A 15696-nucleotide genomic window follows, 5' to 3' on the forward strand; every position below is an offset into this window, starting at 1 on the left:
AGCCCAGCCCAGCCCAGCCCAGCCCAGCCCAGCAGGTGTCCTGTGATCACCTGGGAGATGGCTATAAACAACAAAGGCTGAAAACACCAGCAAAAGCAAGAGTCCCACCAGCTCCCTGCTCCTCTCCAGATGGGAAGAAATGACCTTCTGCTGCTTGTTCACTGAGCTGATCAGCAGTGATTTCTTTTCTGAACTGTAAAAACACACAAAAAAAAGGAACTCCCTCTAGACTAGAACTCAGAGTCCCATCATACTGAAAGGCCTGTGGACAAGATCTCAGTGGAGAAGGGGAGGACTGATTCCATACCACAGCCACTCCAGCCACCACTGCCCACACCTCAGAGTACTAAGTTACACATGGAAAAGAGAAAGCTTTATTAAATCATTCATTAAAGTATAAATTAGCTTCTTTAGGGTTATAAAAAAAGTATTCCAAGGCTCTGAGGAAAGCAGTCTTATGTCAATCCCAAGGCACTTTTCTCCCCAGGACTTGGTTGGTCACTTTCTGTGAAAGAAGACACAGGAAGTAGTCAGATGCAGTCACCAGGTGGCTGGTCACCCTCACCTCAGCACACTGCTGAAGAGACTCTCCCTACATCTTGTATACGTTACTCACTACAGACCTATGGCAATTAGGAAAAATGTGTTTCTTAAAGTGTTTTTGGAAAGATGGTCAATAAGCAACACCATCTCCATAGAAACAGATACTGGAATGGGATGGATTGACCAACCCATCAGCTGACCACACCCAGCACAGCAAGGGCCTGTGTGATGCTAACACAGCAGGCAGGCCATGCAGTTCCTAGGGTCTCCCCAATGCCCAGGCTCCTGAGTGCTCCAGACACAGTTAACTCTCACACTAGTCTGGTCTGGTCTTTAGCTTCTGCCTTTCAGAGTCCTCTAAAGAGTAGTGAGTAGCCTAGGAGGAAAACAGCAGCTGTGAAGGATATGACCCATTGGGCTGGTGGTCAGTGTGGTGTCTAAGAAAAGTAACTGGTACTGTCCTAGGAGTTCTTGGCAGGCTCCACTCTCTAGTTGCTCACTACTGCTGACTCACAGACATTGTCTAGGCTATTTACATAGTTCTAGATTTGCAGAAGGGACTTAAGATCACCATTTAGGAATTACAGCTCAGTCACGAGAGCTGAATTGCCTGTGTGAAGTCTGCTTAGCTGCAGATACATGGAAAGTCCTGAATCACAGTTGATAATGCTTGAAATCTCAGCACTCAGACCATCACTGCACTTCTCAAAAGTGTTAGCCAGGCTGCTTCTATTTCCCTTTGCTGATAAGTCTGATCTACCCCTCCAAGAACAGGGTGTCAACCCAGCTAACCGTTTTATAGTGTTGAGCTCGCAGCCGGTAGGACTTATAGTCTGATTTCCTCTTTTCCTCTTCTCTCTTCTTCTTTACTTCCGGAAGCTGCTCATAAATCCTTAGAAATAGCATGAGTGGAAAGACAGAAAGTAGTATGGTTATCTGGCATGAAGGTACACGATGGCTCTTCCCACACCTCTGGCGATATGGCCGCCTAAGCATCCAGTCTCTAGACAGGGCCAGCCGCTGATAAACATCCATTTCATGGATGTGGAGAGCCTGGCCTGTGCCTACAGTCTGGGAGACAGATGAATAAAAACATAAAACACTATAAATAGTGCTTATTTCCAGAAAAAGAATAAAGGAGTAAGTAAAATTCTGTTTTCCATGCTATCTGCAAAACTATATAGTTCAATATAACAAAAAGTTATTACTGAGTATGTACACACACACACACACACACACACACACACACACACACACACACACACACACATATATATATATATATATATATATATATATATATATATACAGACACACATTCCTACATATGCCAGGATTGACTGAGGTACTCCAGACTAGTCTGGAAATAAGTCTAGCCTTAGCTTATTAAATGTTGGGCTTACATGGATATGCAACACCATATCCAGTTTATATATTTTTAAAATTATTATTATTTATTTTTCAAGACAGAGTTTCTCTATAGCTTTGGAGGCTGTCCTGGAATTTGCTCTGTAGACCACGCTGGACTCAAACTCAGAGTTACGCCTGCCTCTGTCCCCCAAGTGATGGGATTAAAGGTGTGCGCCACCGCCATTCAGCTAAAATTAACTTTTTGGTTAGCATACAAAGAAATGGACTTTACTGTGACATGTCACATGTATATCACTGCTTTTCTTATCTGCCCTCCTCATCCCCTCTTGCTGGTTGCCTTCTTTCCCAAATAGTGCCCCGTTCTGCTTTCATGACACACATTCCTTAGCCTCTTTTAGTGTCTCCATCCTTCAAATCTGCCTTTCTACTTTATGTTGTGCATATGAAGAAAACAGGGCATTTGTCTGAATCTAGCTTATTTTGCTTAACACAATAATTTCTGGTTTTGCCCGTTTACAGCTGAATAAAACCTCATTGTATATATGCACCACATTTCCTTTGCCCACGCATCTGCTGATGAATACTGGAGCTGATTCCATTTGTTGGCTACTGTGAATACTGCTGCAATAAACACATATACGCAAACATCTCTGTGATATGTTGACATAAAGTCCTTCAGGTATATATCCACAGATGGTATAGCTAGGTCCAGTGTTAGTTTTATTTTCTGCAGTGGCTGTAGCAGTTTACATTCCCTCCCACAATACACTTCCTTTCCCCATACCATCGCCAGCATTTGTTGTCACTCATCTCTTTGATGCTAGCCATTCTGACTTGAGATGAAATCTCAAAGAGTTTTGAATTGCATTTCCCCGATTGCTAAAGATGTTGAACACATTTTCAAATATTTATTGGGCATTTGTATTCCTTCTTTTGAGAACTGTCTATTTAGTTCACTAGCCTAGTTAATGGCTGGATGACTCTTTTAATACATTTAATCTCTATAGTTTTTAGGTAATAATCTTCTGTTGGAAGGTGTTGTGAAAAGTGCCCCTTGTCTCATATGTTTGAACACTGGGTCCCCAGCTGATGACAGTTTGGGAAGGATGTGGAACCTCACTGGAAGAAGTGGATCATGAGGGATGGGCCTTGAGCTTGGACCTACTTCTTGTTCACTCTCTATTTCCTGAGGATGGGTGCAATGTGACAGGCCAGCCAGCCTCCAGCTCCTGTTGCCATGCCTTCTCTGCCAGCTACCACTACAATGGACTTTATCCCTCTGGAACTGTAGGCCAAAATAAACCCTTTGTTCCTTAAGTTTCTTTTGTTAGGATACTTTATCATGGTGACAAGAAAATATCTAAGACAGATACATAGCTAGCAAAGATTTTCTTCCATTCTGTAAGCCATCTTTTTTTTTTTTTTTTTTTTTTTTTTTGGTTTTTACAAGACAGGGTTTCTCTGCATTGTTTTGGAGGCTTTCAGTCTGGCCTGGCCTCGAACTCACAGAGACCTGCCTGCCTCTGTCCCCCAAGTGCTGGGATTAAAGGCGTGTGCCACCACCGCCCAGCGTAGGCCATCTCTTTACTCTTGTGATGTTTCTTTTATTGCTATGAGAAACTAATTTCATGAAGTTCCATTTTTAATTCTTAGGGTTATTTCCTGTGCTTCTCAGAAAGCCTTTATACAACCCTGTTATCTTGATGGGTTTTGCCTCTAGCAACTCCAGTTACTACTGCATTTAAAACACAGGGAAGTAAAAGCTCTAGAATAGCCGCACCTATAAAGTATGGAGTAGACAGAGAAGAGACTCTTATGCTGTGGGAAGGGCAAGCAGGCTTGAGAGGAGCTTAGGCTTGCGTTGGAAATGAAGAACTGTCAGGAACAGAGACAGAAGGGACATAGGGGATCCACACTGGGAAATGTGCTCTGGTAGAAATGGAGTTTGCAGAATTGTGGTACAGGGAAATCGGTAGGAAGCAGGTGGGGAGAAGCTGAGGTGGGCTACAGGGTCTTACAGTCATGCAAAAAATTACACTTCATCCTATACTAATTAACTAATATGTAGACCATGCTTGCAATGGCACAAGATTCAAGAAGTCTCTGAAAAACTCATCATGGCAGTCTCAGTGGCTGCTCTTGCAGAGGACCTGGGTTCAATTCCTAGCACCAATGTGGCAGTTTGTAAATGTCTGTAACTCCACTCAAGGAAATCCAACACCCTCTTTTGGCTTCTAAAGCCACTGCATGCATGTGGATTTGCACACTTACATACATACAGGCAAAACACTCAGATACATAAAATCAAAATAAACCTTAACAACAACAAAAATCTGGTCTTTCATATCCCTACACCCAACCACTCAGTTCTTGTATCCCAAAGGGAATCACTATTAGTAATTCTTCTGCAACTTACAGAAATAGTTTATGCACATGCAGGTCTACACAGCTATAAAAGCAAAGGCATTTCTTTTTAAAGACTATCAATACAGCAATAGATGGAAACTGAACATACTTCTGAAACTCAAGTTCTTAGGCTTAACTTGTCTTGGAGAGCAACTGATCATTTCTTACTCTGTTGGAAAAACTCCTAGAAATGAGACTGCTACGATAAAGATAGTGGCCCAAAATAAATATTTATTTTTATTTCAAAATATTTCTTAGTTTCATCCAGATCTCTAAAAAGGACAAGTTCATTCCAGGCAGTCCTCTTCCCCCTTTGCACGGGAACAACTCACACACAGTCGTCTATTTTCTCTTCCTTTACTATGCTCTGAGAAGCAACTTCACCACTAACCACTCTGGGGCTGGGAAGCAGGGTCATCACCAGTGGCCTGGCTTATTTATAGCTGCATAACTACTCTCATTCTTTGGGACTTACCGTTTAGTTCTCTGGATCATTTCCTTCTTTCCAATAGGCTTGCTCCTCTGGACAGTCAGGAGGACTAGACAAGACAAGGGTTCATTAGTGGACAGTGACTGTAAGGAGAGGTGTGGCGTTGTAGATCTGTGCAGAGGAGCTGCTGTGCCCTAAGCCCAGTTGGTGGTACAGGGCAAGGCCAAAGCCTGAACTGTATTAAGGGTACTGTGACCAAAGTCTAAACCCACTGTGTCTGGCCACAGTGTGAACCCGACTACTGATTAGTTGACATGTAAGACTGACAGCGGTATGTGACATTTTATATGTCACAGCTTTCTTTTGTTATTATATTGAGACTCGACACTCGTGGTAACTGTTAGATGAACAGACGTTGGTTGAAAAGCCCAGCTCCTTCACTAAGAAGAGTATAACCTTGGGTGAGCTATTTACTCTTCCTGTGAAGTAAAAGCATTAATATGGTGCTGTTTTTAGACATGTGCCATGAGAACAGTGCTGGGCAGACTCTGATGTCTGTGTTTATCACTACTATTTTCATATTACATTCTGAAGTCAGAACACAGGCTAGTTCACTAAAGAACCACCCCTACGGCAGATACAGTGATAAGACTGACAGAGCTGGGCTTACTGGGGTCACAGACCAGTGGGAAGCGAGATTGGGCCAGTCTTCTAGCTAAGGAGTCTCAAGTCTCAGCAAGCAAAGCCACGTTCAGCATCCTCACTGATGCTGTAGCCTGGTATCCAGCGGCACTCCTCAGCACAGCACAGCCACTCGGTAAAATGACCTGAGGTACACCTCTCCTGGGCAGGACAAGGGACATGAGGTATACACCTCTCCTGGGCAGGACAAGGGACATGAGGTACACCTCTCCTGGGTAGGACAAGGGACATGAGGTACACCTCTCCTGGGCAGGACAAGGGACATGAGGTACACCTCTCCTGGGCAGGACAAGGGACATGAGGTACACCTCTCCTGGGCAGGACAAGGGACATGAGGTACACCTCTCCTGGGCAGGACAAGGGACATGAGGTACACCTCTCCTGGGCAGGACAAGGGACATGAGGTATACACCTCTCCTGGGTAGGACAAGGGACATGAGGTACACACCTCTCCTGGGCAGGACAAGGGACATGAGGTACACCTCTCCTGGGCAGGACAAGGGACATGAGGTACACCTCTCCTGGGCAGGACAAGGGACATGAGGTACACTTCTCCTGGGTAGGACAAGGGACATGAGGTATACACCTCTCCTGGGTAGGACAAGGGACATGAGGTACACCTCTCCTGGGCAGGACAAGGGACATGAGGTATACCTCTCCTGGGCAGGACAAGGGACATGAGGTACACCTCTCCTGGGCAGGACAAGGGACATGAGGTACACCTCTCCTGGGCAGGACAAGGGACATGAGGTACACCTCTCCTGGGCAGGACAAGGGACATGAGGTACACTTCTCCTGGGTAGGACAAGGGACATGAGGTATACACCTCTCCTGGGCAGGACAAGGGACATGAGGTACACTTCTCCTGGGTAGGACAAGGGATATGAGGTACACTTCTCCTGGGTAGGACAAGGGACATGAGGTACACACCTCTCCTGGGCAGGACAAGGGACATGAGGTACACCTCTCCTGGGTAGGACAAGGGACATGAGGTACACCTCTCCTGGGTAGGACAAGGGACATGAGGTATACACCTCTCCTGGGCAGGACAAGGGACATGAGGTACACCTCTCCTGGGTAGGACAAGGGACATGAGGTATACACCTCTCCTGGGCAGGACAAGGGACATGAGGTACACTTCTCCTGGGTAGGACAAGGGACATGAGGTACACCTCTCCTGGGCAGGACAAGGGACATGAGGTACACCTCTCCTGGGTAGCACAAGGGACATGAGGTACACTTCTCCTGGGTAGGACAAGGGACATGAGGTATACCTCTTCTGGGCAGGGGCCGCACAGTGTTGAACAGAGCCTCCCGCTCGCTCTGGAACAAGCTCTGCAGCTTCCTTTCCTGGACTAGTAACTTCAGGCGCTTTATCCGCTCTCCAGAGCGGGAAATGAAATCAGGTCTGTGAAGCTGAAGAGCTTCCTAAAGGAGAGAAAATACTTCATGTTAATGGCATGGCCTGTTCTCAAGTGCCCAGAAAAACAGTACCTGCCTCACAGCTTTGAGAGCCTGCAGGGGAGGGCACCCCAGGGAAAATGAAAGGAAGCATGGAAATGCCTTTGGGAAAAGTTGAGAACTCAACTGGGGTAACCTGCAACTCTTCCAAGTGTTGGTAACACAGAGGTCAGTTCATTCCCTTCAAACAAAGTCATCATTAAATATCATTTGCCTTAGCTACCAAGGGATATGGTAAGGGTTAATGATGCAAGGCCCTACAACAATGCAATCCTGACCCAAACACCGGGCCTGTTATTGCGCATGTGGGAGACCGCACATAGCGAGCAATGCCATAGAGTACCTTCCTTCTCCTCTGTGTCATCAGATCCTGAGGATGGTGGGATGACTAAAGTCCAGCAAGCCAGTCACACATGTTCCCACAAAAACATATGGCTAACATCAACCTGATGTCACTGTACCTACCTGCAGGGTTGCTCTCACAAATGGCCTAAGAGGAACCTGGCCACCATCTCCGCCTGGGCCTCCCAGGCACCCACGGCTGCTCATGCATTGCTCCTGCCAGTTATGTTCCCTCAGTGGCTCCCTCCAGGGTTTGGTTTTGGACACTGGTTCAAACCAGGAGATACCAGGGCTGTAAATCTTAGGCAGGTTTTCCTTCTTAGATCCAGACTTTCTATTTTCCACAGGAACAAACCATGAGACACCTACAGGAAATATTTTCAAGAAGAAACTAAAGTTTTATTTTCTAATAATCATTCCCAAAGACATGTATGCAATACTGACTTGCAAAGGACTCATCTGTTGGGGGTGACAACCCCTAGGGTGCTCTTGAGTTGTTCTTAACCTCAGTAGGACTCTCTAAATGACGTTCTAGTGACATTTCAGAACAGCCATGTGGTGGCTAGTGGCAGGTGGAGTCAATGTATAGTCCTCAGAAGCAAGGGCAAGCTCAGTGTTGCAAGAGAGGTAGACACAACTTTGTGAGATTCCCTGCTACCCGGAGTTAGAAACTGACCCTCAAAATACAAACCAACCAACCTTCACAAGAGTTTGGCTTGTTCTTCCTTAAGTTTTTGTCCCGCAGATAACTGGTAAGGAACTTTTTCTCTTTGTTTTTTTCTTCTGACCAAGAAGTCACATCACTGTCCAGTTTGGCCTCACTAGAACTGGGAGTTGGGAAAGTCATCCCAACATCTTGAGTGTATTTTTTGGCACCAGTCACAATCTCCAAGTTACCTGAGGGGAAAGACAGATGTATCTGGGAGCAGACTAGAAGCTTGGCTGGCAGACTTAAGGTCAGAGGTGAGCCCCTATTAATAACTCAAAGATATGTTGCATTGGGGGGGTAGGGAGGAGAGGCAGAGATGGGGTAAAAGGCGCGCGCGCGTACACACACACACACACACACACGCACGCACGCACGCACGCACACACATGCACATTTAATTTCTAAGTTGGTTTGGGCTTCCAACTCCAGGGGAATAAGACAGTCAGAACTTCTGGAGGTGATAGAAAGGAGCTCAAGACTTGTGGAAAGGATGAAGTAAAAAGACTGACTTATATAAAACCAAACTCTCTCCAAGCATAAGCTTCGAATTCTCCCAGCCCTGCTCTCCAGTCACTGTTTACAACTCTGGACCCCAGAAAACTACTCACTTAAGCATTCTCTTCCCTCCTTTGTTTTTACAAAATGCACACAGTAGTAAACTCTATGTGTTCTGTTCTTTGATTTTTCTTTTAGATATATACATTCTGGGGACCTCTGTGTATGTTGTGAATTGAACCTAGGCCCTCTGCAAAAGCAACTAGTGTTCTTAACTGTTTCTCCTGTCCTGAGAGTTTCCTCATTCTGCATAAAACTTCCTCATATGAGTCACCATTGTTAGTGATAACTATCAAAGTTGATTTTAATTTTATGCTACAATACCCCTACTTTTGCACATATTTAAGTATTATCTATTGGCCAAATCCCACTGAGTCAAAGTAAATTTGACAAGAGTTACTAAACTGCTTTTCACAGAGGCTGTAGCATTTGGACCCCTGCTACAAAGGCACTTATTTCTCTACACTCTTGCTTATAAACTTGAAAATTTTTTATAATTAATAAGTAAAAAATAGCACTGAAATAAGTAGGTACTTTTCATCTTTCTACCCCTTATCAAGAGTAAGGTTAAAATAAGTGTGTTGAAGAAATATTTTTTAACAATGAAAAATTTAAATTCAAAGGATTTACCAGCTTGTACACCCTTGTTCAACATGTGCACATTTTCCTCGCTGCAAAGAGTAGAGTCCAAGGTCAAGAAACTACCAGCAGATGAAACAGAGTCAGAAGAAATAGGATTTGCCACCTGGAAAACAATGAAAAAGACTGTTAGAGTGATCTGTAGCCTAAGGAATATTACCTAGGGGGCAGGCCAGCCTACAAGCACCGTAAGCCCTCTTTAGTCAAACTGCAGAGACACAGGTGAAAGATACTTATGAGCAATGTGACCATGCATCTATGATAGGAAGAGTGCTGCTGTAAGGATAGGCCTAAGCTACTGCAATACTGAGAGAGCTGGGAATTTCTCTGCGATTTGAGAAAATTGAAGAAGCTGGTATCAAAACATTAGCCTGACACATCTCCAGAATGAAATTCTCAGCTCACACCTGTAGACAATTCTGGAGCTAAAAGAAATGCTAACTAAAGTGACGAAGCCCACAGAGGACCCATCAATCAGAGCAGATTCAGACACTTTTTATATGACCGGCAGATACCAAAGAGCTGCACTGTGCCTTAAGAAATCCCAAATGAGCTGGGTGGTGGTGGCACACACCTTTACTCCCAGCACTTGGGAGGCAGAGGCAGGCGGTTCTCTATGAGTTCCAGGCCAGGCCTGGTCTACAGAGCAAGTGCCAGGAAGGTTCCAAAGCTACAGAGAAACCCTGTCTCAAAAAACCAAAAAGGGTATCTCAAATGAATCAAATATGAAATACATGAAAGCCCCAGAGCCCTTTTAAACTATATTCAGAGCAATTTGGAGCACTGAAGGTCAAGTTAAGGGATGAAAGCTGACACTGATTGGTGGGAAAAAGAAATTGTCTGTACTCAAGCACACAAACATGGATGCCAGAGAGGACAAGAGCATCCTCCTCCATCACTCTCAATCTGTACCTCTGAGGAAGCCTGGACTTTGGGCTCGCATTTTCACAGCTAGATTGGAAGCTAGGAAGCTCCAGCAATCCTGTCTCTGCTCCCTTCCCTCAGATCTGGGATTACAGGGAAGGGATGGTCAGCTTGTGGTAAGTGCGGGCACCTGAACACTGGGTGGCATAACAGCACAGCAGCTCTTCCCCACTGAGATACCTCTCAAGCCTAAGAGTATTCAAGCTTGCTCATCACAAAATGTCTGGGGGTGGGAGAACTCTGGGGGCGGGGGGACAGACTCTCTAGGGAGAGGCTTAATCACCTGAATTTTTAATGTGTCAAATAACATTTTCAGAACAAGTTTGACAGAAGTGTAGTCCAGCTCAAGCCAGGAATTTACTCCTTTGAACTATAAAACTACACTGTAAGAACTCGGGGAACTTAGCTCAGAATCCTGCCATAAGACACCTGAAAGCAAGAAACATTTTTATTTTCAGAAGATGAGTATTATAAACTGGTGAGTTTAACACTGTTGATCTGGTTTAGAGCTCATGATCATTCTGATAATCTGCAGTTTATGTGAAAGTCAAGGCTAGCAATGTCCAAGCATGGGAAAGAAGACAAAAATCAGCTTGCCAGGTCAGCTGTTTTCCTAGTAGACATGGTCACTGAGTGGTAGCATGTCCTGCATACTTATATTTGAACAAAGGACAGCACGTTTTGAGAACCAGCTGGAGTTTCAAGGATTGAAAAAATGCACGCTGGTAAAACCATGGTCAGTTAGTCTACACTAACTAGCATTATTTCAATGCTCAGATAGGTCCTGCCTGAGTAGACATCCTGCATTGCACAAATCCCCACTGAGCACCTCCTGTGTCTCTAGGTTTGACTATTCCTGCTTCATGTTTTGTGTATCAATGCTTTGGGGATTTGGAAAGCAGGATTTCTATACAATAAACACCCAGAGTGCCTGAGAGGCTCTCAAGAAACAGGAGTATGGCCTAAATCAAGTGAAAGGATGTTTAATAGGGAAATTATGTAAATTAAAGGCCAGAGCACAGTGTCAATAGAATGATGAAATTTTGGTGTAGGAGGGTGGAAAAAAAAAAAAAAGCCAGCTACAGCCTAGAATTCTAACTCAAGCCCATGTAAGATCCTGCCTTTACTAGTCATCTCTCAAGACACAGCATTGTCTCTTTATGCCAATTTTCTCACTTAGAGGTGGAACTGAGGGTTTTACTTTTGCAATTGTATGAAGTGTAGAAAGAGGCTGAACACACTGGTTCATACCTGCAATCCCAACACTTGTGAGGCAGCAGGAGGACTGCAGCTTGAGGCTAGCCTGAGCTATACCGTGAGTGTCAAAACAAATGAATAAAGACATATATATAACAAAAAATCAACAAAAGAAATACTAGGAAAAAATAAATGACAGCTTTTCATGAGTTCAAGCCCAACCTGGGCAAAAAAGTGAGACACTATCTCAAAACAAACAAATAAGAAAGGTTTTAATAATAGACTATTAAACAAAAACCCAACTAATGTAAAACTTTGAGAATGTTTAAAAGCAAAACCGTGCAAGTACAGGAGGTATAATAAGGACAATACAATAGCAGGTAAAGCCACAGGTGCCAAAATGTGCTGTTTCAAGACAGAAAAGTAATTTCTGTATTCTAGTACCAAGAAATCTGAAAATAAAATTAAGGAAACTATCTCATTCATAATAGAAAAAACTATAAAGCATTTATGGGAGACACTAAAAATCAAAATAAATGGTGACACACCCATATGTATGAGTTAGAAGACTCAAAAAATGCTAGGATGGCAGGCCCCTCCAGATTAATTGGTAGGTTCTCCACAAGCCTAAAAAATTCTAATGAACCTTCTGAAGAAATGTATAAGCTGATGCCTGATCCCAAGCTTCCATGGAAAGGCAAAGGATCACAAGAGCCCAAAATTATTAGGAAAGAAAAATAAGAGATAAAAAAATCATTTCTTGATTTCAAAACAAAGTTATAATGATTAAGACACAATATAAGTGAGGCAATAACTGGGTGTAGATACATTAGTCAACAGAGAATCGAGAGTGATAAAGTTAACTCTTATAATTACGGTCAGTGCTATTTTAGGAAGGTACCAAGGCTAGCCACTGCAGAAAAAGATAGACTTCTGAACAAGGAATTTAGAACAAATGAATCTTTACATACAAAAGATGACTTTAAATACCACATCACATAAACAAAAATGCACTGAGCAGAGCTAAATAATTAATAGAACCAACAGATTATGTCCAAGCCTTTTGAGATTGCTGTATGATTTTGCCATTTATGAATGGCACAATAGCTATCCTGAGATGCATGTGAACTACAGGTGTTGCCTGCTGAGAATCAAATTTTAAAATGAAAACATAGGAGAAAATCTTTGTGACCTTGACTAGGGAGAAAAAAAAAACTCAGCACAATTCCCAAGGGAAAAAATTTAAAACAAACTGCGTTACTCACCGGTTGAACATCAAATTTTAATTTTAAAATAAACAAAAGCACCAGGAGGATTTGTCCTCAAATCATACACTTGGTAAGACTTGTGACAAAAATATAAAGCCGATGAGACCAGATACCATACTTGATCTTACCCAAAAGGATGAGAGGTGATTCCATATATATAGAACCCTTATGAGCTGAACAGGAAGACAAAAGATCTAAGTATCCTTCCCACCAAAGACAAGAACTCAAAAACATCTTCATTATCCAGTCATGGGTGACGTCCAGATTAAAAGCATCATGAACTGCCTTCACATCATTTAAGGTGGCCATACCAAAAACATGAATAATGACAAGTTTTGCTAAGATGTGGAAGAACTAAACTGCTCAACACACTGCACATGGGCATTTTGGAGAAACACAGGCAGTTTCTTAAAACATTAAAATTTTATCATAAGCCATTTCACGCCTAAAGGAAATGAAAATGCTTACATAAAACTTCTAAACAAATCTTCATAGTCATATTCCAATAGTTAAAAAAACAATCTAAACAGAGAAACCCTGTCTCGTAAAAACCAAAAAAAAAAAAAAAAAACCAAACAATCTAAACATTCTAAATGCTCACTAACAGACTTACTGTGGTAAAAACCCATAAAACTAACTACTACTCAACAGTAGGAGGACTTACTGACAACATACCACATGGATAAACTTGGATAACATCAAGTTGAAGCAAGCCAGATACAAAAGGCTGCATCATCAGTGACTCTATATGAACTGTGCAGAATGGGCAACATAAGAGTTCCCAAAGTGCGGAATAACACAAAAACAAGGGAGCTGCCAGGTGGTGGTGGCGCACGCCTTTAATCCCAGCACTCGGGAGGCAGAGGCAGGCGGATCTCTGTGAGTTCGAGGCCAGGCTGGACCGACAGCCTTAAAAGCAATACAGAGAAACCCTGTCTCGTAAAACCAAAAACAAAAAACAAAAACTAGGGAGCTTCCTTGATAGAAATATTTTAAAGTGGATATGCTGATGACAGCACAACTCACTTTTGCTACAGACTGTTAACAATGGCTGCCTCTGCTAAGTCGATGCCTGGGAACAGGAGTAGGAAGGACACTCATCAAATACTCAAGGCACATTATTTCTAATGTTTCATTGGGCTGTATTACCAGTTCAAGAGAGAACCAACAAAACAAAGGGTTGAAGCAATGAGTGTGGCAATAAAGACATGAGCTTGATGGTGCTAGGCCAGAAAATTCTTTTAGCCCTATAAAAGCGGTAAACTGATTCTATCAACATGCTTAGTTCAAGGTTCAAGTTTTAAAGTAGAATATCCACAAACATATCCCCAGTAAAGCTGTTGTATTTGGAAAAAGAGTGGAAAAGTTCTTTCACACAGTAACTGAGTGGTTAAAATGGATACTTTGAGAAACAAACCTTGTGAGCAGGAAGTTAAGGGACAGAAAGCTAGACGTATTTCTCAAGCCAGAATGCCCAAAACAGGTGGATTTGCAATCTTCTGATAGTTAGGGCCTAAGATCTGCCCTTTGAGGAGATGGTATGGAGGAGCTGCTGAAGCAAAGGCTGGTGTGCCCTGCCTCAAGTCGAGTGTGACAGCAATGGATAGGAACACAGGCCTCTGCATTTCCAAGATACACAGCCAGTTGTAAACACTCAAAGGCAGGGAAAACCCATATTTACAATGCATTTTAAAAATAGATAATCCCAGCACTCGGGAGGCAGAGGCAGGCGGATCTCTGTGAGTTCGAGGCCAGGCTGGACCGACAACCTCCAAAACAATACAGAGAAACCCTGTCTCGTAAAACCAAAAAAAAAAAAATTGTATGAAAAGCTGATTCAAAACTATAGCCTAAAAATAAACTCCTCCCAACAAAATGTACTTATTCAGCCCTCTATGATGGTGAAATGAGACAAAACAAATACTGAGATGCTGAGAAACTGAAATGTTCACAGTGCCTATGGGAATACAAAATACTAGAAGAACTTTTCATAGTTTGGTGGTTCGCAGATGTTAAGCGAGTTATGTGTGATCAAACAATTCCACCCCTAGGTATAGTCCCAACAAAACGGAAAACAGGTTAATACATAAAAATGTGTACATGCTCACCCAGCTTTGTTGAAAATAGGCAAAAAGTAGAAAATCACATCGATGAACTTAATGACAAAACAAAATGTGGCATTCAGTTCAGTGGAGTACTTGGTCATAAGAATAATAAACATGTGCTATGGCATAACAAGAAAGCATTAGGTGAAATGCAGCCCCACACCCTAGAGTAAAGTCCAAGACATAAGGCCAATCAAGCAATGGTGCAAGGAATACTGGCTTCTACCGAGATTCCAAAGTCACCTTGAAAGACTAGTGCTTATGTCCAACTGGTTTTGGGGATCCACCATGGAATACATTATTAAAATACACTGACAGATATTTCTGACAAGTAAAAGACCAGGTCACTCTGTCCACAGGAGGGTGCAGGCACCTTATCAACCTCCAGATGTAGATTGGCTCCTTCTGTTTTTCAACATGGGGTTTCCACATAAAGATTAAGTGTTTCCAAGTTAAATGATATCAGCTAACATGGTTTAAACTTTTTGTTGTGTATCATCTTGCAAGAAGACATATGCTAGGTGACTGCTTCTCTCTCATGTTTGAGAATAAACTTACCTGATGGTGGCAGTTCTACACAGGGCCAAGGAAAATGTAGACTTAAAAGATGTTTCTGAACTTTTGTAGTAGCTTTTAAATTAAAAAGTACTAGATAAGACCCATTCCTACATTTACTGATTAGACATCAGAAAGGAAGCCTTTAAATTACAGACTGTATTTATGGAGATAAGATCTCATATATCATATAGCCAAGTCTGGCCTTTAACTTGCTAAGTAGGCGAGGGTAACCTGTCTCAGCCTCCCAAATTCTGGGATTACAGACATTCACCACTATGTCCCAGCTTCTTTAAACCTTTTGAAAGTCTAAAATAACTTCCATTTTTTTATCACAAATCATATCAGTCAATCAGTCAATAGACAACCTAACTGGCAGTTGTGATGGTGTATACCTGCATTCCAATACTTGGGAGGCAGAGGAAGGAGAATTGGGAAATCAAAGTTATCTTTAGTTACATAGCAAGTTAAAGGCCAGCCTGGGCTACA

The 15696-nt window shown here is 42.8% G+C and overlaps 1 protein-coding gene across 7 annotated transcripts in view; it reads right to left on the reverse strand.

Moving 5' to 3' along the window:
* Positions 1–358: 358 nt before the first annotated feature.
* The window catches only part of Alms1 (ALMS1 centrosome and basal body associated protein), a 116237-nt gene continuing 100899 nt past the window's right edge, over positions 359–15696 (reverse strand). For all 7 annotated transcript variants that reach the window (XM_021227747.2, XM_040737303.1, XM_021227746.2 and 4 more), the window contains 7 exons: positions 9150–9264; positions 7955–8152; positions 7379–7620; positions 6727–6880; positions 4796–4859; positions 1336–1435; positions 359–505 (listed from right to left, as the gene is read on the reverse strand). In XM_021227747.2, coding sequence (XP_021083406.1) covers positions 461–505; positions 1336–1435; positions 4796–4859; positions 6727–6880; positions 7379–7620; positions 7955–8152; positions 9150–9264 — 918 coding nt within the window. In that variant the 3' untranslated portion in view covers positions 359–460. The remainder of the gene's footprint in view (positions 506–1335; positions 1436–4795; positions 4860–6726; positions 6881–7378; positions 7621–7954; positions 8153–9149; positions 9265–15696) is intronic.

This window comes from Mesocricetus auratus, unplaced genomic scaffold (genome assembly GCF_017639785.1).
Source record: "Mesocricetus auratus isolate SY011 unplaced genomic scaffold, BCM_Maur_2.0 Super-Scaffold_100676, whole genome shotgun sequence".
Classification (NCBI taxonomy): Eukaryota; Metazoa; Chordata; class Mammalia; order Rodentia; family Cricetidae; genus Mesocricetus; species Mesocricetus auratus.